We start from the raw sequence: 24,907 nt of genomic DNA, 5'->3' as shown, positions 1-24,907 counted from the left end.
TCACACAAACATAGTAAAAATAAACAGGCCATTTTCACTTAAGTGGTATTAAAAGTCAGAATTTTATATACTAGAACCCAAGGTAGACGTCTCTTTTATCCTTATGCTGCCTGGTGCTTTAACCAGCAGCTTACTCCACCTCAGTTGATGCTGTTGTAGGGTGGGACTATAAAAATGTGGGCATGGGGTATGGGCCTACAATCCCAGCACTTAGGAAGTAGAAGCAGGAGGATCTCAGTGAGTTCAAGGCCAACCAAGTCTACATTATGAGCTCCAGGCCAGCCAGAGCTACAGGGTGAGACCCTGTCACAAAAACAAAAACAAGGACACAAAACCCCCCACTCATCCAAATAACCAATGCCCTACAAAAACAATAAAAACAAAAATGTGATATAAAGACTCAATATCCGAGAAGTACTAAAGCGGAATTTTCAGGTATCAACATAAGATCAAAAAAGATTCATTTGATTTTCAAGGTTGAATACCAATGGATTGAATTTTTTTTCACGGGGGCTGGAGCACTCTGGCTAAGAGCACTGACTGCTCTTGCAGAGGTCCTGAGTTCAATTCCCAGCAACCACATGGTGACGCACAGCCATCTGTAATGGAATCCAATGCCCTCTTCTGATGTGTCTGAGGACAGCTACAGTGGACTCATATAAATTAAATAAAAAGAAATCTTATTTTTTTATTTTTTTAATGTCTATGAACATTTTGTCTGTGTGTATGTACCATGTGTGTACCTTACAGGTGGCTGTGAGCCATCATGTTGATGCCGAGAATTGAACGCAGGTTCTCTGCAACTCACTGAGAGCTTCCCTGTTTCTAAACCCTGAGCCAGGTCTTCAACTCAAATGGATTTTCATGTGACAGAATGACAATTTTATAACTGTGGCTTTAGCTCTGCACAGAAGCTAGTCCACGGGTGGGCTCATTCCACTTATTCCTCCACATGACACGTGCGTGCGTGCGTGCGTGCGTGCGTGCGTGCAACACTGGTCTTTCTTGTTCTTTAAGATTATGTGTTCATGAAAAATACTTTTCTTTTCTTTTGATATTTTAGATGACATTTCTGCCAGGTTACACTGTGAGACACTTGTCTATAGTGGCAGTTTTCAAGCCTTTTGCTCTCAGAAGTCCTTTACACACACCAAAGCCTTGTCTGTGTGGGTTATGTCTTTATGTCTGTCAGTCTTTCACATCGAGCACAGTGGCACATGTAGGCTGAGTCAGCAGTATATGATGAGGCCATGACTAAAAACTGTCCCATTATGTAGCCCAAGCTGGCCTCCAGCTGGCAGCCTGTATCAGGCCCCAGGATTATAGGGGTGTGGTTTTTGGGGGATGCATCTCTTGTAGCCTAGCCTTCACCTTGCTATGTAGCACTGTGTTCCTGATCCTCCTGTCTACCTCCAAGGAGCTGGGATTACAAGTTTGCAACACTCCACTTGGCTAAAAGCAATTCCTCTTAAAACCTTCTCCAAACTCTTTACTTACTTAGCAAAAGGTTCAGTGAAAGAGGGTAACCCATTAGTTTCTATTTGTATGACGATGTGAATGAAATCAAGACTGAAAGGTTTTCTAAGCAGGTCTTTAGACAAAGATTCCTTTATCTTTTATGTGCGTGTGTGTCAGTATATGCATCTGCACCAACCATATGTAAGATTTCATGGAGACCACTAGAGGGTGGAGCTGGAGTTAAGGGCAGCTGTGAGTGTCAGTAAGTCACCACTTCAGCCCTGCAATCAAGTCTTTAAAACCCTCTTATTAAAACGAAATCATAAAATGTCTCTCCACTCACTGAAAGGGAGACTGGAAGCAAAGTTAAGATCATGAATGTTTGGCCACCATTGGTCTACAGGCTGAATGGACACAGATACATAAGCCACATCGCTGAATATGCCTTCAGTTGATAGTTTTTATAGCTGATAATTTTTATCAGCTAAAGACTCTTAGCTATGCTTATTTCCTTAGTGTTCTCAGGCAGAGTGCAGACACAGCTGGAGACTCACCCTTGTTCCTCACTTCGTTAGATTTCAGACCACTCTTTCACTATTGACCACCATATTAGATTTGAAAGTGCAGAACAACCCACCTGTAAGTCATACGGCTTTCCAGCCCTCACTAAAAAGCTCAGCAATATACTGGTGTGTGCAAAGTGAACATTCTCATCCAAGAACCCGTGTAAGAGGAGTAAGCGGTTTGGTCTAGAGGAATAAAAATGTTAGAGGATTAGGCAAGACAGAAGCACGGCGTGATGGCTGACCTCCAAGTCCTTTAGACTACTGACAATGCTGTACCATTAGGGTGAGGACTGGCTATTTTCAGTACTAAGCCATATGTAGTGAATAGAGAGAAAAGCATGGCCAGCGTCTGATCACACTCGTTATGTGTTCTAGAACACGTTTGTGAAAACACTGAGCTGACATGGACTCCCTTCCATTCCGATACACTTACGGACTTAACTTCTTTCAGTGTAAGCATCTGCTTCAATATAACTTATAAAGATAAAAATAAGCATAATTATATATATATATATATATATATATATTTTTTTTTTTTTGGTTCTTTTTTTCGGAGCTGGGGACCGAACCCAGGGCCTTGCGCTTCCTAGGCAAGCGCTCTACCACTGAGCTAAATCCCCAACCCCTGCATAATTATATTTAAAAAAATTCTCCAACTATGGTATCTGAACTAACTTAATTCAGCTCTGAGTGTGACTAGTAGTTTAGCAGCCGGTGGTAAAACACTTGTCTATGCAATGGTTTGGGCTCAATCCCTGGTACTGAGGAAGAAAAATTTTTTTTAGTATTTATAAAACATTCATTTTAATTTTCAGTATTTAGTTTATATCATTATCTTTAGTTTTTAAAACATCACTTAAAATTGACAGTCTTAATTGTAAAGCATGAACTTACTCTGAGGGGAACTTCTCCGCTTGCATGGCCACAGATCCTAAGTAATAGCCCTGTTCATTCTGGTCAGGGTGACCCATATAGCGCTCCGTGTATCCCGTATCATAGAAGATCCACAGAGTGACTGGGGCCCCGGCAATAGCAACCTACACATGAGAACATGGACAGTCAGCTATGTCCCAGAAAAGAGGGCTAGCAAGGCTAACTTACAATTGCAAATGTATGAGCTAAAATTATCCTTGCAATGCTTCAGTCCCACTACTGGGCACACATCTCAGGACAGGCAGAAGCCGGAAGTCGGGTGCCAAGGCCACAAATCTGATACTCTGTGAGTCAGTAAGCTTCATGTCCCAGAGGCACACCCTGCACCATGCCCTGAAACTGGGACAGCTGAAATACAAACCAGGAGTTCCTTTATCCAAAGCAGATCCTGAAGGAGACATCATTGAGAACCTATCCCGCACTGGGAACAGGTATAACTGCCAACCTCCTCCACAGAAAGCACCCGCTGTTTCCCACTTCTGTTCCTTTTTAACTTTTTCCCCTTAAGCAACACAGAATTTAAAACGATTGGGGTATATGTGAGTAAAACACTTCATTTTAAAGCTTCTATGTAGTTTTATATTTAGATATTTTAATTAACTTCCTTTGTTTTACATTCGTTTTCATTAGGTAGTCCAGGCTGGCCTCAAGCTGGCAACTCTTCTGTTTCTTTGTCTGTTGCAGGTCCCAGGATTAGAGGTGCACACCACTGTGCCTGGCTATTTTGTTCCTAATTATTACTTCCCCAAAACAGGACAGAGTGCTGCATGCCTACAATCCCAACCCTCAGAAGTGCAGGCAGCCCTCAGATTATCTTCAGCCATACAACAAATTAGAGGCCAGCTTGTCTTAAAACAAACTCCAAAACAAAAAATAGAAAAACTGCTCATTGCAAAGTGGAACTGTATTACTGACATAAAGACTACTGCTCTTAATTCACATTCTTGCTATTTTGTTTACACTAACTATCTCACCATCTGTCTGTGCGAAGTCGAGCCCACAAAGCTCAGTTTGCTCCTCCACTGTGTGTGGGCACTGCACTCACTGCCAGGTTTGGCGGCAGGTACTTTACCTGCCAGGCTATCTCACCACACCCTGCCTTTGTTTTTTTAACATTAAAAACATTATGCTTTTATACGGGCGTGTGTGTGTGTGTGTGTGTGTGTGTGTGTGTGTGTGTGTGTGTGTGTGTGTGTTTGCATGGGTGGACTCATTAGACAGCATGGCTGCAGCGGTCAGAAGACAACTTTCTGGAGTTGGCTCTCTCCTCCCACCACTTAGTCCCAGGGATCAAACGCAGGTTGTTAGGCTTGCCCTCGGGTTTCCTTGAGGGGACAGCTCATCGAGCCACTCACTGCTATTTTCTTAGTAACTGTCATCTCCATGTAACCTTTACAGTATTAAGTTCTAAGGATTCTACTAAGAACTTGCTGTGTTAAGCACTGCTGGCTGTTGAGGATATACCAGGGCGTGGGACGAAGATATACTTTGCACATGTTTACTAATCATGGCTTTCAATCGTTGGCATATATAAGTAGTTATAAACTGGTGCCTCAGCTGACAAGTGTTTAGAAGGCTATGCTAACACAAAAGATTCATTCCCACGCTGTAAGACACGTAAACAAAACATTCTACAATATTGGCAACCATAAACCTTCAAAAAATTACCATTTTCAGGTGTCTTCGATTAACAGAGAATTCTGTCTAATTATAAAAACAAATAGAGAGCGAGGTGGTGGTGACACATAATGTTAATCCCAGAACTTGGGAGGCAGAAGCAGGGAAATCTCTGAGTTCAAGACCAGCCTGATCTACAGATCGAGCTTCAGGACAGCCAGGGCTACACAGAGAAACTCTGTCTAAAAACAAAACTCCCAAATCAAGAAAACAAAGAAACAAAGCCCAAAATACAGCAGCCACATACCCGGAAGATATCCGACCTCTGCATTAGTGCCATCAGGGAGAGGTAGCCACCATAGGACCAGCCATGGATGCCCACACGATCCAAGTCGATGAAGTCATACTGAGAGGCTAGGTACTGGAGTCCTTCCACCTGATCATCAATTTCTATTTGGCCCTGTCAAAAAGGGAGAAAGCTCACTGGCTCTGATATGCACTAGTCTTAGAGAATTCTTTTTAAAGCTGCCTCATATTTTTACTAAAAATTCCTGGACAGTTTCTTTTTTCAGATTAGAGTTTATTAATAAATGATATTCTATTTTTACCTCAGGAAACGTAAAGATAAAAATGCATCTCTAGGTAAGGACCTGCTACTCTGCTGGCTGGCGGGGTTTAGTCACCCCACCAGGGCCTTCCCTGTCACTGCCCACTGTCCCTAGCTACATTGTGTCTCCCACTCCATTTGTTCTGTTGTCTGCTGAGAGGCCAGCAACTTCCTTGTAACAAGCCTTCCTCTATCCAAAGACAAAAATTCAGCCCCTTTAAGAGATTAATTTTACCTCTCCTTTTAGCACTTTATTATTTATTTATTTTATTGATGTGAGTACACTGTAGCTGTCTTCAGACACACCAGAAGAGGGCATCGGATTCCATTACAGATGGTTGTGAGCCACCATGTGGTTGCTTGGAATTGAACTCAGGACCTCTGGAAGAACAGACTGTTCTTAACCACTGAGCCATCTCTCCAGCCCTCCTTTTAGCACTTAAGTACAACAAAACAGAGGGCATTACCCCTGAGGTCCTAACTTTCTCTTTTCCAGCATATTGCCTCTAACAAAGCTCTGGACAGCGTAATTCCTGCTAGTACCACCCAGGGTATCACTTGGCCTGCCAGTGCACACAGTCTCACTTCACTGAGCCAAAACCAAAAAGGAAAACAACCAAAAACTTACATGAGAATACAACATAAGGTCAAAGAACTGTCTGTGGGAGAGCGTCCCATGTCTTACTCAGCATGTCCAACACACTGGCAACCACAGGGACTGCCTTATGTGCAAAAGGAACATCGGCCTGTCATCATTTCCCAAAGCAGCAGAAAGGACCTGGGGCATCTCTAAAAGGTAGCATTTAAAGCTTCCTGCAGAGAGAAAGAGGCTTGTCACAAGGAAGGAACTAACCAGTTGGTTTCCCTCTTCACAGAGGACAGAACAAATCTCAATTATTCCTTAGTCATATATGGGACTCTGCACGCTAAATGGGGCTGCTTTGCGGGGAGGTGCAGGTACAACCTGGAAGGGGGTCTTTAGGCAGAAGTGGTTCCACCTCAGCTCCTGGGGGTCACATACAGGTATCCAGGAGTGGATATAATGTAAAGCCAACTGTGCCTTTCTTCCCACTGCTCAATTCTAGCATGTACTCCCTCACTCCGTCACTCAGGTCCTCCCCCAACTCAAAGAAAATGAAAACATTCGAAAAGAAAGTGCTCTGTGCTCACACACCATTTTATATTTAAAGGCGCCTTCAAATTTAAGCCCCCGGTGACACGATCCCCTGTTGTCTATCACCACAACCACGTAACCCAGGGAGGCCAGGGTGTTCAGGCGGAAATACTTGACTCCTTTAAACCGATTGTTCACCAGCTGCACCTGGAAGAGAAGCACATCGTCAGTGAAGTTACGTGACAGCATACAGAGCAGGAGACGGGGAGACACGGCGAGCACCAGGAAGCTGAGTTTACTTACTATTACCTTCCCTTTGAAATATAAGTGTGAAGGGATCCGTTTTTAAATTTACTCAAGTCTTGATATGTTTGTGTTGCTCACACTTAGTCACTCTTAAAGCTTCCCAGCAAATACCAAACAACTGCAGACTTCACTCTTGATCAGATAATTAGGATTTAAGTAAGGTAAGTTAATGCACCCACAGAGAAAGTTGCCGAATTATCTACACCAGAGTATGTCATTCAAGTAACAGTGACGAGGACAATTAAGAACATCTTCTCGCCCACTTGACTCTTCTGGAGTTGTTGCTGAGTGACAGTGAGGAGATGTAGCATTTAATGAACTCTGTCATCAGTCCAGTTATCTTTTTCCTGTTAGACAAATTAGTGTAAAAGTATCATGAGTTTTAAATCTCTTTATTACCCTAGAGACTACCCTTCAAAGTGAGAGAGTGTGACTGTGTCTGGTGCTGTACTGGAAATGGAGCCCCGCCCCGCATGCTCATGTTTCAGTTAATTCAGGGTATGCAAGAGATGGTGGTCCCCTGGGATCACAACGGAGCTGAAAATGTCTAATGACAGCATAGCTGGCATGGCACGGGCATTACTCCTGTGTTTGGGGCAGTGTTATCGTAAACAAGCTACTGCACTGCCAGTGTTATGAGCACACACTGAAAGATGGCTGGTAACAGATGACCAGGTTATTGCTGTGTCTGGTAGTTGGGACTGATCCGAGGGCCCTCCACACTCTAGGCAAAACTTACCACTGAGCCACAGCCTCAGGGCCTTTTTTGGTGGTGGTGTTAATTTTTTTGAGACAGATTATCCCTGTGTAGCCCAGGCTTTCCTTAAATTCATATGGATCTGCCTGTCTCTGGCCCCTGAGTGCTAGCATCCAGAGCACAGTCCACCACCACCATCCAACCCTCAGGTCCCCCTTTTTTTTTAGAGTCTAAGTTGTCAGGGCTGGACGTGAACTCATTCAATAGGTGAGTCGGGTTTTGAACTGCAATCTTCCTGCTTCTGCCTCCATTTCCCCCAAAGCTAAGATTACAGGTGTACACCACCAGGCTTGAGTGTCCTCCTGCTCATGATAATGACAAGAGTTGAAAGTTTGGGCAGCCCAGTCATGGACTAAATAATTAGTATGCAGAAAGTCCTGGGTTCATGCCCAGTGCCGTCCACACAAAGATTCGTGTTATTAGGACAATGTGGTTCCACTGCAGCAGCTGTGCACACTGCATGCTTGTATGTCACTACTGCAAGAAGAAGTCACATGAAGTGTGCCAGCTAGGTCTGTATAAGCATATACTCTATGGTGCCTGACCAATGATTAAATAGCTAGTGACATTTCCCAGGAAGTCTCTGGGCTGTAAAGCAACAGGAGCGACGTGTAATGAGGGTGCTGAGTGGGTTGGGGATTTAGCTCAGTGATAGAGCGCTTGCCTAGCAAGCGCAAGGCCCTGGGTTCAGTCTCCAGCTCTGAAAAAAAAAAAAAAAAAAAAAAAGAAAAAAAAAAGATCAGCATCCATTAATGAGGGTGCTGAGCGGGTGCTGAGCTCTAAGATGGACATTGAAGAGACATTGAAGAGGCTCTGATGAAAATGAGAGTCAGGTGTGCCGGCTCACGCCCTCAACCCTAGCTCTTGGGAGGCACAGGCAGGTGGATCTCTGTGAATTTGAGGCCATCCTGGCCTATAAAATGAGCTCCAGGCCAGCCACGGCTACACATTGAGACACTATCTCACATAAAGAAAAAAGGGGGATGGAGAGATGGTTTGGTGGGGGAAAAGCCTGCTGCGAAAGTCAGGTGACCTGAGTTTGATTTCTGGAATCCAGAGAAAACTGCACAAAGTTGTTCTCTGGCCTCTACATGCACACTGTGGCACAGCACCACCCCTACTGTGTATACATGCACAGAAACACAAAATAATGAGAGAGGCTGGGGAGGGTGGTGGCACCAAGATCTGTAGTTTGAGTTACTGAGGAGGCTGAATTGGGAAGACCACAAAAGCCTGGAATTCTGGCTAGCCTGGGAGATAAAGTAAGTCCTCATCTTAAAACCTAAAAAAGCCCCTAAACCACAGGGTATCTCATAAACATATACAATTATTATATCAGTTTAAAAACACATTAGGGGGGTTGGGGATTTAGCTCAGTGGTAGAGCACTTGCCTAGCAAGCGCAAGGCCCTGGGTTTCGGTCCCCAGCTCCGAAAAAACAAGAAAAAACAAAACAAAACAAAACAAAACAAAAAAACACATTAGGGAGAATCCTTTACTAAAGCAGCTGTACCACGGCCTTGCCTACTATATTGTGTGAGGGAAGCTCGCTCACACAAAGGCATTGACCTGGGGCTCCCTGGTAACTGAGGAGTTTGTGCATTCTCTCCTACGCACAATTGCTACCATGTATCTGTGTGTTGTGAAATGCCCGTTTAAGTATTTAATTTTTTTAAAAGATTTATTTATGTATATGAGTACACTGTAGCTGTCTTCAGACACACCAGAAGAGGGCATCAGATCTTATTACAGATGGTTGTGAGCCACCATGTGGTTGCTGGGAATTGAACTTAGGACCTCTGGAAGAGCAGTCAGTGCTCTTAACCACTGAGCCATCTCTCCAGCCCAAGTATTTAATTTTTAAAACTCAGTTATTAACACATAAGCGGCACTAACTGGACTTGAGGTTATTAATAACAATTAAAAAGAGGAGCTGGTAGTGGTGACACATGCCTTAAATCCCAGCACTTGGGGAAGCAGAGGCAGGTGGATCTCTGCAATTCAAGGCCAGTCTGGTCTACAGCGTGAGTTCCAGGACATCAGGGCTACACAGAGAAACCCTGTCTCAAAAACAAACAAACAAACAAACAAGCAAAACTGTATTTTTTTTTTTTGGAGCTGGGGACCGAACCCAGGGCCTTGCACTTGCTAGACAAGCGCTCTACCACTGAACTAAATCCCCAACCCCTGCAAAACTGTATTATTACTACTGTGGGGTCTGCGTGTGTACACTAATTATCCACGAGAATGTATATGGGGGAGGGGATAATTTTGGGACTCATGGCTCTGGAAATCTGAGACTGTCAGACTTGCATGTGCGGCAAACTCTTCAACCTGCTTCCTAGTTCAAAGGTTTTCTTACCTTTCTTACCTTTCTTTTGAGACAGGGTCTTAATATGTAGACCAGGCTGGAGATCTATCTGATCAAAGGTATGAACTACCACACCCGCCTGTTAAAGATTTTATTTTTTGTGATGTTTGATTTGCTAGTTTTTCTATTAAAATGGTGGGAAGAACTGAGTGTGGTTAAGCGGTGTGAAAGAAGGGAAGGGAGCAAAGGCCTACCCTGCTGTCTGTGCTGTGTCTAAGCACACTGCACCAGGTACCAAACTGCCCTTCCTGCTTCTAGTCTCAAGCTCCACAGTTGGTCTCTTCAGGCAGGAACAGTGATAGTTTCAAAATGTGAGATGTGACTGTTACTTAGCTCCTTCCTACTCCCGCTATCCTTCACGACTGATGGATGGATGGATGGATGGATAGATAAAAGCCACCCTATCACTCATCCTCATCCCATGCCCTTTGGTACTGTGAGTTGAACCTAATCTCACAAACGCCAGGCCAGTGTTTTACCACTGAGCTGAGCCTTAGCCCGCAATGGCTTCTGTGGCCTTTGTGACCTTAGATTATGTGGACATTGGGTAGATTATGTAGGCCTTGGGTGATCTGAGTCTATTGCTACCCTCCCTCCGGTGAGCTAAGCTCCACCCTACAGCAACAGTATCAAAGGGGTTCTTACTCCAGGACCTTGCTTACTGTTCCTTCTCCATGCGAGAAGGCCTAACAAGTCATTTCTTCTCACTGTGTATAGAGTAGGACCTCCACTACTACTTTTGGAATTAATGAATATAAAGTGGAGATAAGGAATCTCAGCAATAGGGAACTTGATGGGTAAAAGTCTTTTTAGAAGGAGGTACCAGATAACGAATTGCAAGGCTGTGGTGGTGTGAATGGGCATGGCCCCCACAGGCTTACATTTGAATGCTTGGTCCCCAGTTGGTGGAACTGTTCCGAAGGATTAGGAAATCTGGCCTTGTTGGAGGAGGTGTCACTTGGAGACTTTGAGATTTTAAAAGCCCATGGCATTCCCAGATAGCCTTCTCTCTGCCTTTTCCTGTGGATCATGATGTGAGCTCTTAGCTACTGCTCCAGTGCCTGCCTGCCTGCCTGCCTGCCTGCTGGGATGACCCCACCATGAAACTGCCTTGGTCACAGCTTTGTTGTAGCCGTAGAAGAGTAACTGAGACAGAGGCATAGAACACATTAGACGTGGTTTAGAAAATCACCTCACTTCTCTCCTTGTTATTACAAAGACAGTCTCAACTGTCTGATGTAGATACTCAGCCCCCCAAGAGACAGGCTGGCCTTTGCAAATCTGGAGGCCTTTTGCTTCTCCAAGAAGGGATGTGAGAATAACTGGGAGCCCAAACAGTCTTCTTCAGAAACAATTCTCCAAACTCCAACACTATCATCTAGCTTCACCTGCTTTAAAACATTTTACATTTTATATGGACACACAAACTATATTATATATAGCATGTATAGTCAGATTGTTTACATTTATGCATGTGTGTGTGTGTGTGTGTGTGTGAGAGAGAGAGAGAGAGAGAGAGAGAGAGAGAGAGAGAGAGAGGGAGGGAGAGAGGGAGAGAGGGAGAGAGCGAGCTCAGATTGTCTGGTTTGGCAGCAAATGCCTTTATTAAATAAGCACCTTATCTTGCTGGTCCACCTGATCTGTCCTCATTTCTATTTGTATAAAAGCATCTGTCACATTTTAAAGAATATGAATACTTGTTAAATATTATGTATTGCTGGGCATGTTGGCTTATACTTGTAATTCCAGCACTCAGGAGGCAGAAGCAGGTAGATCACTGCAAGTTTGAGGTTATCTTTGTTTACAGGAAAAACTCAAGATTAGCCAGGGCTATATGTATAGCAAGATTCCCATCCCAAACAAATAACATCTCTTCTATTTATTTGTTTATTTGTTTATTTGTTCGTTCATTCATTCATTCATTCATTCATTCATTCATTCATTCATTCATTCATTCATTCATTCAAACTTCTTCAGTGATAGGTCTCAAACCCAGGCCTTTAGATAAACATCCTACCACTGAGCTACACTCTCAGCCAGATTTCACCTTTATTTGACCTCAGCCCATAACTACCTTCATTTGACTTACAGAAATGGATATCTTAGTAACAAAGAAACTCACCTGATTCTGTGAACTGTGGCATTGTGGCTATTTCAATTACTTCCTATTCCATTCTATACATTCTAAGAAAGAACAGGGTCAGTGCCTCAGGCCCACAACATTCTTGTAGGATCAAGCGTTTTATAAGATTATCATGTGCTAACAGAAAGATCTGGTTTTACATTAAGGAATCTTTTCAGGGTTAACCCACAAGGACTCAAGGAAGAGGAATAGTCTTCCAGGGGGCTGAGTGTCAGAGGCCCTACAGCAGCTGAAAGCTCATAGAAAACTTTCCTGGCAAACTCAACACCAGCTCATCCTCTCAACCAAATCCATGTTTCCCAAGAGCATGCTGGGAAGGAAATCCACATATCATCAAGTCACATCTTTTAAAACAACGTACAGACTTGTTGATTTCATTAAGTGCAAAAAACCATAGTTGTATTTGTTAATTACTCAAAATAATGAAAATAGAGTCGGTGATAACTTGATTATGGTAGAATAGACACCACATTTACTAGTGTATGTGTCCACGTTCAGTGGTATTAAACAGTCACAGCAGTGCACAACCAAAACCACTATTCACATCCAGATCCCGTTCCCCGCCTAGCAGCAACCACGCCATTCACCAGCACTCACTCCATTCTCCACTCCAGTCTTTGACAATGGCTACTGTACCTCTGTCTGCCTATTATAGGCCCTGTGCAGAGGGAGAAGTGCACTTATCCTTCATGACTGCACAGTGCTCTCATGCTTCATAGTGCTGTAGCAGGTGCCAGCCTCCTAATTAATTAAAAAGACAAAACTAAAAAATAGCTATCCTCTCTCCGAGTACGTGTGGTCACTTCTACCGTGTGGCTGTGGAATGAACTCTGGGTGACAGCTTGGCAGCAGGCACTCTGACCTGATGCACCATCTTGTTGGCCCCATTTCCCCGCTTAAGGACAAAAAACATTCCATTACATGTTTAAATTTTTGTTTTTTGAGACAGATTTTCTCTGTGTAGTCCTGGCTGTTATGGAACTCACTCTGTAGACCAGGGTGGCCTTGAACTCAGGGATCCACCCGGGACTAAGCGTGTGCACACCAAAGCCCAGCCCATGTTTAATATTTTGTGTGGTATGTATGCCATGGTGTGTGCAGCAGTCAGAGGACTACTTCCTGAAGCCGGATCTTTCTTTCCCCTACATGGGCCCTAGAAACTGAACTTAGACTGTAAGTCTTGGCAACAAGGGTCTTTGCCCCGATCCATCTCACTGGCCCTCATTTTCTGTTTATACTGTATTGTATTTATTTACCCATCCATCTGTTACTAGGTACCTGGGTTGCTTCCGTCTCCTAGTTAGTGTGTAAATGGGTATATAAATGGCTCTTCCTATATCTGGTTTCACTTCTTTTGGGTATGAATGCACAAGAGAAAAGGTGATTCTGCGTTTGAGGAGCCACCATGCTATCTGTGTAGTAGCCACATCACTCTATGTTCCCATCAACACTGGACCAGGGTCCAATTTCTCCACATCATGCCTACACAGTCCCCTTTAACAGCCTCCTAATGGATGTGGATTGTGGGACAGTGAAAGGCACCCTGGTTCCTGGTTGAGGAAACTGGATTGAGGCTTGAGACCCTGGTGACCCTGAAGGGACAGTAGGCATTTCACCTGACTCCCAGGAAACTAGGCCAGTCACTGCAGCTCTCCATAGATTTGTGACCATTAGTCATGTAAGAACAACACTCCAACCCCCTTCACAGGTAGAGGATGTGACCACGTAGGCTCAAGACAGAGCTCCATTATAATGAGGTACCTAAAGGCCTGGAGACCTAGTCAATGAAACTTTCCTTCCCAGACACCCCTCCCTGCAAAAGATATTTAATTTCAGGCCCACTCTGGGAAGTGGGGTATGGTGTTACTCATCCACTTTCCGCCATTGACAATAAATGCCTTGAAACCATGGACTGCCTCTTTTCATTTGGATCTGCCGTGGGGCGCCACAGAGAAGGCCTTCCCTGACAGAGTTGCTGTCTAGTTTCCCAAAGAAAGACTCCCTACGCTCCCAGTAGTGACCCCCAAGCTCAAACCTACTGAAGCCCGCAGGCATATGATCCACAGACATGCATGCAGAAAGAAATGCTCACACCCACAAAACAAAATCACCTAAAAACACACATATACATGCATATATATTTATATGAGTTTAAGTACTCACCTGGGGGCCACCATATATGAAGAGCACAGTGGGGTATTTCTTTCCAGGTTGTAGGTCATGAGGCTTATACAGCATTCCGTACAGTGTAAATCCAGTAGTACTTTCAAAAGAAAAAATTTCTGGAGGGGTGTAGTCAGGAAGAGGACCTGAGGGTAGCCACAGAGCCATAAAGATGTTCTCAGAGGAGCCGTGCAACTTGAAGTCCAAAAAGGAAATATCACGACTCAGCCCCTGCCCACCAACATTACTATCCCTCTCTCAGATAAGACAAGCAATAAGCAGGCATTTTAAAACAAAAGGAATGAAGACCGAGCTGCTTTTTCAGATACAGGCACACGGAGTTTTACGTAGCCCTTGGAGCCTAGGAGGTATTTATGTGCAGAACTAAATATCTGGTCTCAAGTTCAGTCTTCACTTATTGGTGGTTAAACAACACACCTGACCAGCAGCAGGCATGCATTTCAAGAAAGCTGTGGGCAGGGTGCAGAACCTTCCATTTAGCTTAGTCATCCTCAGTCTCAGGCTCACAAAGCTAAACCATCTTCTTCTCGGGGCCTGTGCGCACTGATGTCACATCAAGCAGAGGTAATTACCACATTGCCAACTCTACTCCCAAACATTAAAGTACACACAAACCCTTTGGTCTATACCAGTTTAAAATTTTTAAAAAATTATTTAATGGGTTAAGAGCATTGACTGCTCTTTCAGAGGACCTGGGTTCAATTCTCAGTACCCATAATTCAGCTCACAACTGTCTGTACCTCCATTTCTAGGTGATCTGATACCCCCACAGAGACATACATCCAGGCAAAACTCCAAATGCACATGAAATTTAAAAAATTATTAAAAATTATTTATTTAGGGCTAGAGAGATGGTTCAGTGGTTAAGAGAACTCATTGGCTGCTCTTTCAGAGGTCCTGAGTTCAATTCCCAGTGCCTACATAGTGGTTTACAACCATCTATACTGGTATCGGACGCCCTCTTGTGGTATATGTCATATATGTATATATAGGTCATATACATAAAATAATAAATCTTTAAAACTTTTATTTATTTGTTTGTTTTATTTTATTTTTCTAGACAGAGTCTCTCTACGTAGCCCTGGCTAGTGTAGAACTTGATTTGTAGATCAGCCTGGCCTGAAACTCACAGAGAGCCATCTGCCTCTGTCTTTTCGGTGCTAAGATTAAAGGCGCACACTACCACACCTATCTTCTTATTGTGTGTGTGCTGCAGAAAGTGTCTATGTGTGCGGCGCAGGTATGAGTGGGGAGCTTTCTATGTCTGTGCACACTTATGTGATAACCAAAGGAAAACACCAGGTGCCTCCCTCATTTCTACCCTATTGCTTCAAAACCATCCCTCATCAGAAACTTGCCATTTCTGCCAGGCTGACTATGGTCCTGGGATCCATCTATGTCCTTTCTCCAGTGCAGAATTCCAAGCACACACAGTTATACCTGGCTTTTATATAGGTGCTAAGGATTTGAACTTAGGTCCTTGTGCCCCACATTTTTAAAAAAGATTTATTTACTTATTTTATGTTTTCGAACACACTATCTTCATGAACACCAGAAGAGAGCATCAGATCCACTACAGATGGTTGTGAGTCACCATGTGGTCACTGGGAATTGAACTCAGGATCTCTGGAGGGGCAGCCAGCACTCTTAACTGCTGAACCATCTCTCCAGAACCCACAGCCCCTCACTGATACTTAAATCTTTTAGTCAAAAGTAATGAGTGAAAATACTTAAAATAAAAATAGATTTAAAGATAGAGACACACAAAACAAGTCTATTCTTTACACGTAAGAAATTGTAGGGGCTGGCAGCTGGGAGGGCACACACATTAACATAAACAAAAATAAGAAAAATAAATCTAAAAAAAGGGATTGTGATAGGTATCTTTTCAGTTGTGTCTGTGAAGGACTGTCTAGACTGGGTTAAGTGGTTAAGTGGGGAAGAACCCTTAATGTGGATGACATGTTCTAGGCTGGGGTCCCTGACAGAATAGAAACAAGGGAGTAGAAGAGCTGCATCTCTCTGCTTTCAACTGTGCATACCATGTGACTGTCAGTCACCTAAAGCTCCCTCCCTGCTCCATGACTCCCCACTTTTCAGACTGTACCTTGTACCATGAGTCAGAACGACCTTTCCCATAAATGTTTCTGTCAGCCATTGTGCCCCAGCAATTTATAAAGTGACTAATGCAGAAAGCAAGTGTTTGAAAAACAGATCAGCTCATGCCTGAAATAATAGTATTTAGGAGGTCAAGGCATGAGGACTGCTGAGTTTCAGGCTAGCCTGAGTTCCATAGTGAGGTCAAGCCTGTGCTATAGAATAAGAGCCTGTCTTTCTACAGTGCTCTTTGCTCCCACAGTAATCAAGTGTGCTGGCTGCTATTATGAGGGCCGCTGTAAGGACTCGAAACTTTCAGAAAGCAGCCAACTGGTTATTCCCTAAAGCATCACCCTTTCTGCTCAAAAGGTCTTATTTGTTTAGGATACATAATCTTAATCCACTTTCCAGACATGCTCCTGCCCACATGAGAGGCAACCCAGCTCACTCAGCAGCTGACAGAACAGGAAGTGAGGTACAACAGAAGTTCAATGGCTCAGGGTCAGGCAGGGCTGAGCAGTGGGAAGATAGCCCAAGAGACACAGACACTGGACACCAGGACATGCACTGTGATACCAATCCTAGCTAAGCCCAGGTACCTGCTGAATCCAAAATGGTGGCCCAAAATTCCTTTGTTTTATGAACTGGGTCATCGTCAGGACTTGAGAGTTTGTAGAGGGACACGCAGTGTGGACTCTTCTGGTTGCTGTACTTACTTATGAAGAAGTCACAGTGCTAGAGAAAAGAAGGACAACAATGGCTTTCCACAGGAAAGTTAGGGAAGGTTTCCCTGTGCCCACACACACCATGCTGAGCAAGAGAACAATGGAGCTTGACAAATGATGCAAACACACTGCGCTTTTCCTAGATGAGGCTTCTATGGGCCAATGTCACCAACTTTCATATTACTCAAAGGGAACGCTATGTGAACACAGGCTTTTCTATGATAGCATCTCTCCTAACTGGAACACAGTACCCGGCTGAGGCAGCAGGAGTGTGAGTAGCCACGGTCAGTCAGCCTCACCACGTCGCCAGGGTTTGCATAACTGGTCACGTACAGATGATGTTCCAAAGGAGAGTCTTTGGTGCCTTCAAAGTACACCAGCTTTCTGGCTTCATCAACCCAGATCTGCAAAAGTCACAGCACAAATCAGTACTAGCACAGTTCTGACAAGGCCGGCAACACAGTCCCCATTTTGAACAGAATCCGACGAGTCCTCAGGCTTGTTTTGTTTGCTTTTTTTTTTAAACCAGTGGTAATGTGAGCTGGCTTTGCTTATGCCTAAAAACAGATCATACCCAGTAGTGAAAGGCTGAGCTACGCATTTTGGGATAATGTCCTGACTGAGTGCATTGTGTACTTTCCTTAAAATAAGACAATTATTTTCTTATAGAAAATCCCTCCCAGGAAATACTCAATGCAAACTTCATTTGCCCATTTAGAAAAGATTAATTTTATTTCTCTCCTGTAGTCAGTGCTGTGATAACTTAGTACTTTTTTTTTTTTAGATCTTTCCTACAAATTTGCAAAAGCATTTTATCTATCAAGTTGAGAAATAACTGCAACCAACCAACTTCAGTAACAGTGTGGTTTATAAACAAATAAGGATAGGATTTATTGTAAGCACTGACACTGGGTAAGACCCAGTATACCCAGTCCTGGAGAAGATCCTTTAGGTGACAATCTAGAAAAGAATTTACTCAATATTCTATGCAAATGACAACAAGCTAAAGAAATGGTTTTCTTTCATTGTTACTTTAAGAATAGTCTACTAGTCTACTGAAAATGTGTTAGAATTTAAAATGCTTCATAGAAATGAAGGCGATTTTAAATGTCTGTCTCTCGCACACATACCCACACACCCTTCATTATTAACTTCTTATTTTTTTAAAGATTTATTTATTTATTATATATAAGTACACTGTAGCTGTCTTCAGACACACCAGAAGAGGGCACCAGATCCCATTACAGATGAATGTGAGCCACCATGTGGTTGCTGGGAATTGAACTCAGGACCTCTGGAAGAGCAGTCAGTGCCCTTAACCACTGAGCCATCTCTCCAGCCACCATTATTAACTTTTTAATGTAGGCGCATCTGCCCTTAGATTAACACAGTTGCTGTAGGAACCAAACACTGGAGAATCCCCCAGGCAAGTGTTATCTCTCTAGAAGGTCAGGGCTATTTTTACTGCAGGGACTCAGGCCCCCTATTGTCCTTACTCCTCATGCAAGTCTTTGTTCTCTGTGTCAAGTCAGAACTTCTACCCAGCAGGATTAGACTCTCTAGGGATACTGAACTGATGGGTGGGTCCTACCACCACAATCTGAGGACTGCGGTCAGCTAAGTCTGTGTTTCTAACATGGTCCCTCCTAATTGACACACTCTATTCTTGCTCTGGGACCACACTCTGAATCATTTCAACTGTAAGAGTCACATGAGCTGAAGCCTCAAAGCTTTGTAGCTGTGAGAAGTCTGCATGCGTTCATGCGTGTGTAAGTGTGGCATAGCATGCATGTGGCAAACAGAGGACAAAATGAGGGAGTCACACCTGCCCTTCTACCATGTAGGCTCCAGGAATGCAACTCCGACTGTGAGGTTCGGCAACAAGTGCCTTCACCTACTGAGATATCTCGACAGCTCAGGAAACTTACCTCAGCACAATTTTTATTATCAGAACCTAGAATTCCACAATGAGATTCATGGCCTGTCTACTCTACAGAGTGAAGTTCAAGGCCAACCCACAAACTTAGTAAGAAAAACTCAGTCCCAAAATAAGAACACAAGGTGCCTACAGCACCTGCCCAGTGTCTTCAGGCTGAGTCTAATCCTTAGTGGTGACCTAGCAACTCACAAGCAAATGCTCTCACTGAGGTGTTAGGGAAAGCCACATGCTCAGCGCAGAGCTCACCTCTGTTAACCTAAGCTAAAAAGGTTAAATCTGTGAGATAACAGGTAAATGAAAGAAAACATCTACCTCAGGAATGCTAAATTTCCAATTAAAAACATGAACAGTCTACCATATCTAAAAATAATTTTCAGGTTATTTGCTAACTCATGACTTTGTTAAACTCTAAACATACAAATTGTTTCCTCACTAAATGGCAATAATATATCTACAAATAGTGGTCTTGGGCTGGAATGATGGCTGTGCTTCAAAGCACTGGGGCTCGCCCACGGACTTCAGTTCTGCTCTCAGTAGTTGCATGGAGCTAACAACTGTTTTCTGGCCTCCAGTTGTGGGGGATCTGACACACTCTTCTGGCCTCCACACGCACCATACATACAAGCAAAACCCATACACAAAAAATGGCACTCTTTAGTAACTAGAATGTATCTTATGACTATAGCCATAAAATAGGTAAGCTTTATAATTTAAAATATATCTTTTTAAAAGCAGGGTCTTACTATATAGCCCTGGGTATCTGAAGCTTGCTATGCAGACCAGGCTGGCCTCAACCTCACAGAGATTCACCTGCTTCTGCCTCCCAAATGCTGTAAGTAAAGGGGTGTGCCACCACACCCTGATTAAACTAACATTCTTCCTTTGTAATAACTTTCATTCCTTTAGGCCCTAACTCAATATTGTAAAACACCACTGGGGTCCTACACACACACACACACACACGCACGCACGCACGCACGCACGCACGCACGCACGCACGCACGCACGCACTGCATCATTCATTTTTCTGTACTGTAGAGGCAGAGCAGAGGTTGAGCAAACATCGGTAGAATAAAAAGACATACGTTAGATCCATGACGGCCAAGTACTTCCCATTCACCACTGGTGATTGCTATTTCCTCTTTGATGGGACACTTGAAATCACCTGAAGATGAATACAATCAAAATGTAGTACTTTATTCCAGATCATAAGCAAATGAAACAATGTAGAAAAGTTTTCTAAACTGTCTTCTCCAAAAGACTACAATAAAACAAAAACAGTATCATCAATGTTTGAGGTAATGAAAATATTTTGGAACTAGATAAAGACAATATTCGGCATATTGTACTAAATGGTATTTAGTTGTTTCAAATAGTTACTAAAAATTACAGCTAGAAAACCCAGCTAGGCATGGTGGCACACACTTTTGGTCCTAGGACTTGGGAAGCAAGGGCAGGTGGATCTCTGCAAGTTTGAGGCCAGCCTGGTCTTCATAGTGAGTTCCACAACAGCCAGGACTACACAATAAGACCCTGTGTCAAACAAACAACCAACAACAAAACAAACTTATGAGTTTTCAAAATATTCAAGAATGATGAAAAAACAAAAAACAAAACCCCAAAACAAAAACTCATGCAAAAAGTGTAAAAACAAAAAAAATACATCCTTTGAGGCAGAGTCTTACTATGTAACTTGGCTGCTCTGGAATTGGCTATGTATAGCAAGAACTGTTCCAGAACTCACAGAGATGCACCCACTCCTGCCTCCTCAGGGCTAGAAACAAAGGAGTGTGCCACTGCTTCCAACCAAAATAGAGCCGTACGGTGGAGTCGGAGAGACAGGACCTGCCTTCTTGGACACTGATCAGGAGTACATGGAGGTTTACTAAGCTGACAAGACATTTGTTCTGGAAATGCAACAAACCACTTTAAAAAAGAAAAATTTTAATATAATTATTTTCATTTGCCAAAATTGGTTATTTTATCCACACTAATGTCAAATGCCCCATGTGCCTGCCTAAGAGTCTGTCTGGATGGGACCTCCTCAGAGGGCTAAGGAAGAAATTTAAAAATGAAAACCACTTCTATCTTTCAGCTATAGAGCAACAGCTAAGGATGGTGAGTTAAGAAATCAACCTTATGGGCTGGAGAGATGGCTCAGCGGTTAAGAGCACCTGACTGCTCTTCCAGAGGTCCTGAGTTCAATTCCCAGCAACCACATGGTGGCTCACAACCATCTGTAAGGAGATCTGATGCCCTCTTCTGGTGTATCTGAAGACAGCTACAGTGTACTTATAATAAATAAATGAATAAATAAATAAAAAAAAAAAGAAAAAAAAAAGAAATCAACCTTATTTTTTTAAGATACAGAAATGTAGCTTGATTTTTTATAAAGGGAAATGGAGTATTATTTATTACAGCACATCACCATGAAACAACAAGAGTTTCACATCACAGCTATGACAGAGAAAAAGAAAGGAGAAAGAAAAAAAAAAAAAAACCCGTGAACACACAAAGTCAAAAAACCTGAGAAGAAGCAATTAAAAAATATACATCACACACACACATACACACACACACACACACACACACACACACACACACACACACACACACAGACACACACACATAGACACACACAGACATACACACATAGACACACTTGGCCAAGCATCATCAGCAAAGAGGTGCTGACTGGCAGCAGGGACCTCATCCTGAGGTGGTGTTCACTGAGTGATAACAGATTTTAAGATACATTATTGCTTCAGAAGAATTGTCTTAGTTCCTTGCTCCTTCTTCCTGTGTAAGAGCAACAGAGGAACTAGTAAGCCAAGCTGAAGCTCATGGAAAGAAACTCTCTGTTTGGGATATATATAAGCCTGGTCCATCTTTAAAGAAAAGAACATATATAATATTTACTTGGTTGGACTCAAGCTCACTGCTCCCCAAATGCCAGTAATTAAAAAACCATTCAGAAAAATCTAAGCATCCAAAGGATTTAAATAAGTATTTCTCATAATAGGATATACAAATGCCCAATACTCACATGGAGAGTACTTAATAATCCTCACCATTAAGGAACCTGTGCTAAAACCATGGGATGCCTCTTCAGGCTGGCTTGGTGACATGTGTGAGGCCAGTTACTCAGTCATCATCTTGGCCTGTCTCAAACTAAAACCCAAAGAGAACTAGGGATGTAACTCAGTGACACGGTCTAAAGCTGTTTCTAGCATGGCGGGCATGTGTATGAAAAGAAAGAACACAAATGGAAAATGCCGCTTTACATTTATTAGAGTAGCTATTAAAAAACAAAACAAAACCGAAAAACCACAGCCAAGTGTGGAGATGCACACCTTTAATCCCAGTACTCAGGAGGCAGAGGCAGGCGATCTCCGTGAGTTCAAGGCCGGCCTGGTCTACAGAGTGAGTTCTGGAATGGCTAGGGCTACATAGTGAGATCCTGTCTTGAGAAAATCAAGATAAAAAAAAGTAGATTCGCAACAAAAAAGAAATATAAAACATATACACACAAAAGCAAGAAGACAGAAACTAAAAAGTGCTGTCAAGGATGTAAAGAAATAAAACTTGGCGTGTGTAGTGGCACACATCCGTAATGTCTGCACAGGAGAGAGGGGATGAGACAGGGCTGTGAAGAACTGGAAAGAAACCTGAACTACAGAATGCAATTCTGTCTTTGAAAACCAAACCAAACCAAACCCAGGGGCTGCAGAGACAGCTCAGCAGTTGAGAGCACTTGTCCTTACACAGGACCCGGGTTTGGTTCCTAGAACCTACATGGTGGCTTGTAACTATCTGTAACTCCAGCTCCAGGATATCTATTCCTTCCTCTGACTGCTACAAGCACCAGGCATATATGCAGGCAAAAGGTTCATATATGTAGAAACTAAATAAACATATCCCCAAAAATAAACAAACAAAACCACGAAGAAACGAAAGCCCCTGCGTATTGCTATCAGGAATATAAAAAAGTGTAACCCTTACCATCCGTTTGCTAATGATGAAAATTAAATAGAATATATGACTCATGCATTGACATTCTGGTAGCCATTCCCAAAACAATGGAAAGAGCATACATGGTCACAGCAGTGTCATATGAAGCAAGTAACCATCAAGAACCAGGTATCCATCGAGAATGCTGGGTAAACAAATATGTATATATGGCATATATACACGTATATAGGTATATATGTAGTTTGATGAGCTTTTTTAAATATATAGTTTTAAAAGATTTATTTATTGTTTTGTATGTGTATGCATGAACTCCTGCAAATATGTATGTGCACCACATGTATGCCTGGTCATTGTCCATGGAAGACAGAAGACACCATGGATCCCCTGGAACTGGAGCCATGGGTGGTTGTGAGCTGCCATGTGGGAGCTGGGGACAGAATCTGGGCTCTCTGCAAGAACAGGAAGTGCTCTTAACCTCCGGCCCTCTCTCTAGTATCCCTGTATTAGTTTTGTTTTGTAAGTTTTTAAAGCCTAGTGTAGTAGCTTTTACTTGGGAGGCAGAGACAGGCATATCTCTGTGAGTTTGAGGCCAGCCTGGTTTGCATAATGAGTTCTAGGCCAACCAGACCTACATAGTGAGACCATGTCTTTTTTTTTTTAAAGTTATTTAAATATAAAAATAACATGGAGTTCCTTTTTCTCCCAATTTTAGTATATGCGCTGCCAAAGCAAGCATATGTGGGCTCATTTTAAATAAACTAAAAGTTGTAACCAAAGCAAAAGCATCATAAAAATAGGTATTCTGCTCTTGCTCCTTGTTCTTTTCCTTTTCCCCTCTTCGCCCCTGTCCCTTCTCTCCCCATTCTTCTTCCCCCTTCCCTCCTCGGGCTCATGGCTGGCCTCTACTCCTCTCTTCTTCTACTCTTCTTCTCTCATTAAACCTTTCCACATTGGAAAAAAAATAGGTATTCTAATCACTCAGAGATTACCCACTATTAATAACTTCTTGTATATGCATTGAGAATTTGCTGTTTTCTGCATGCACAGACCTGTATTTCAGTTAATATATGTAAGTTTACTGAAGCAAGTCCTGATGCTTATCAAGAATATAAAAAGGACATTATGGCTGGTGAGATGGCTCAGTGGGTAAAGACATCAATTCTGCTACCCTGAGTTGGATCTTTGAAACTCCCACAGTAGGACAGAACTGACTCCTGATCTGCACATCCTTGCTCTATGATGCAGATATACAGAACAAATGAAATACAAAGACAATAGGTACACAAATAAGGAAGGTCTTACTTGGGGCAGGGAGTCCACCACTGGACCGTTTGTATTTGCTCTCCTTTAAAATGGATGTGATTTTATACAGATGACGAAAACCTGTTTTGCATTCAGAGGCAAAAATAAACTCAATTTCATCTTCATGAGTTTGAGGAAAAACATGAAAGATATCGTGGATCTGCAAAATGAACAGCTTACTTTACTATGTGCATCAGTAAACACACTGCACAGATAACCAACGTCAGGGTAGTGCGAGCGCAGCTGCACTTAGCCATACTAGGCTTCTGCCTGGCCTTCTACACTTATTTTACTTCAGACAAACATTTCACACGCTGGGAGGTAAGCGTCTCAAATGGCGGCAGAAAGCAAAAGGAACACCATGACCAAGGCTGCTCCTTTCTGTCTCTGCACTCTCTGAAGCACATAAGCTCCCACAGCAGTGTAAATCTCCTACCCAGGCGAGGAGAACAACACCCTTACTTTTGTTTCCCAGAGAGAAATATTCTAATAGCAGAAGGAAAACAGATCTCATCTGTTCTGAGTGAATTGCAGGAAGTCTACTTTCAACTAGAGAAACAGAGAAATGTTTTTATTTTATATCTAATTTTTATGTTAAAATGTAAAACTAGTATATTTGGTATAGTTTGTCAGCTTAGAAGGTAGTTTCTAGACACAGCTCTTTAAGGTCTTCTCAGAAGCACAGACACCGGAGCTGAGATGGGCTCACTACCCTGTATGTGCAGGGCCACATCTACAGTCACTCCTGAGCTGCCACTTTCTGCTACAAACTACTCCATTCTGGAACCATCATTCTTTTGAACTCAAGGATACATTT

At 42.9% G+C, this 24,907-nt stretch overlaps 1 protein-coding gene across 6 annotated transcripts in view; it reads right to left on the bottom strand.

The window, feature by feature from the left end:
- The window catches only part of Dpp8 (dipeptidylpeptidase 8), a 55,203-nt gene that overhangs the window by 4,848 nt on the left and 25,448 nt on the right, over window positions 1–24,907 (bottom strand). For 4 of the 6 annotated variants that reach the window (XM_006243254.3, NM_001394091.1, NM_001394092.1 and 1 more), the window contains 9 exons: window positions 24,091–24,250; window positions 19,902–19,981; window positions 17,129–17,281; window positions 16,752–16,887; window positions 14,035–14,180; window positions 6,356–6,502; window positions 4,882–5,034; window positions 2,919–3,061; window positions 2,096–2,207 (listed from right to left, as the gene is read on the bottom strand). In XM_006243254.3, coding sequence (XP_006243316.1) covers window positions 2,096–2,207; window positions 2,919–3,061; window positions 4,882–5,034; window positions 6,356–6,502; window positions 14,035–14,180; window positions 16,752–16,887; window positions 17,129–17,281; window positions 19,902–19,981; window positions 24,091–24,250 — 1,230 coding nt within the window. Of the gene's footprint in view, window positions 1–2,095; window positions 2,208–2,918; window positions 3,062–3,451; window positions 5,995–6,355; window positions 6,594–14,034; window positions 14,181–16,751; window positions 16,888–17,128; window positions 17,282–19,901; window positions 19,982–24,090; window positions 24,251–24,907 lie in introns of those variants that run through there. The other 2 variants (NR_172080.1, XM_006243256.5) reach the window with 2 other exon arrangements.

Source organism: Rattus norvegicus, chromosome 8 (genome assembly GCF_036323735.1).
Source record: "Rattus norvegicus strain BN/NHsdMcwi chromosome 8, GRCr8, whole genome shotgun sequence".
NCBI classification, from domain to species: Eukaryota; Metazoa; Chordata; class Mammalia; order Rodentia; family Muridae; genus Rattus; species Rattus norvegicus.
Note: the sequence above shows the minus strand (reverse complement) of the source record. Positions and strands in the feature narration are given on the sequence as shown.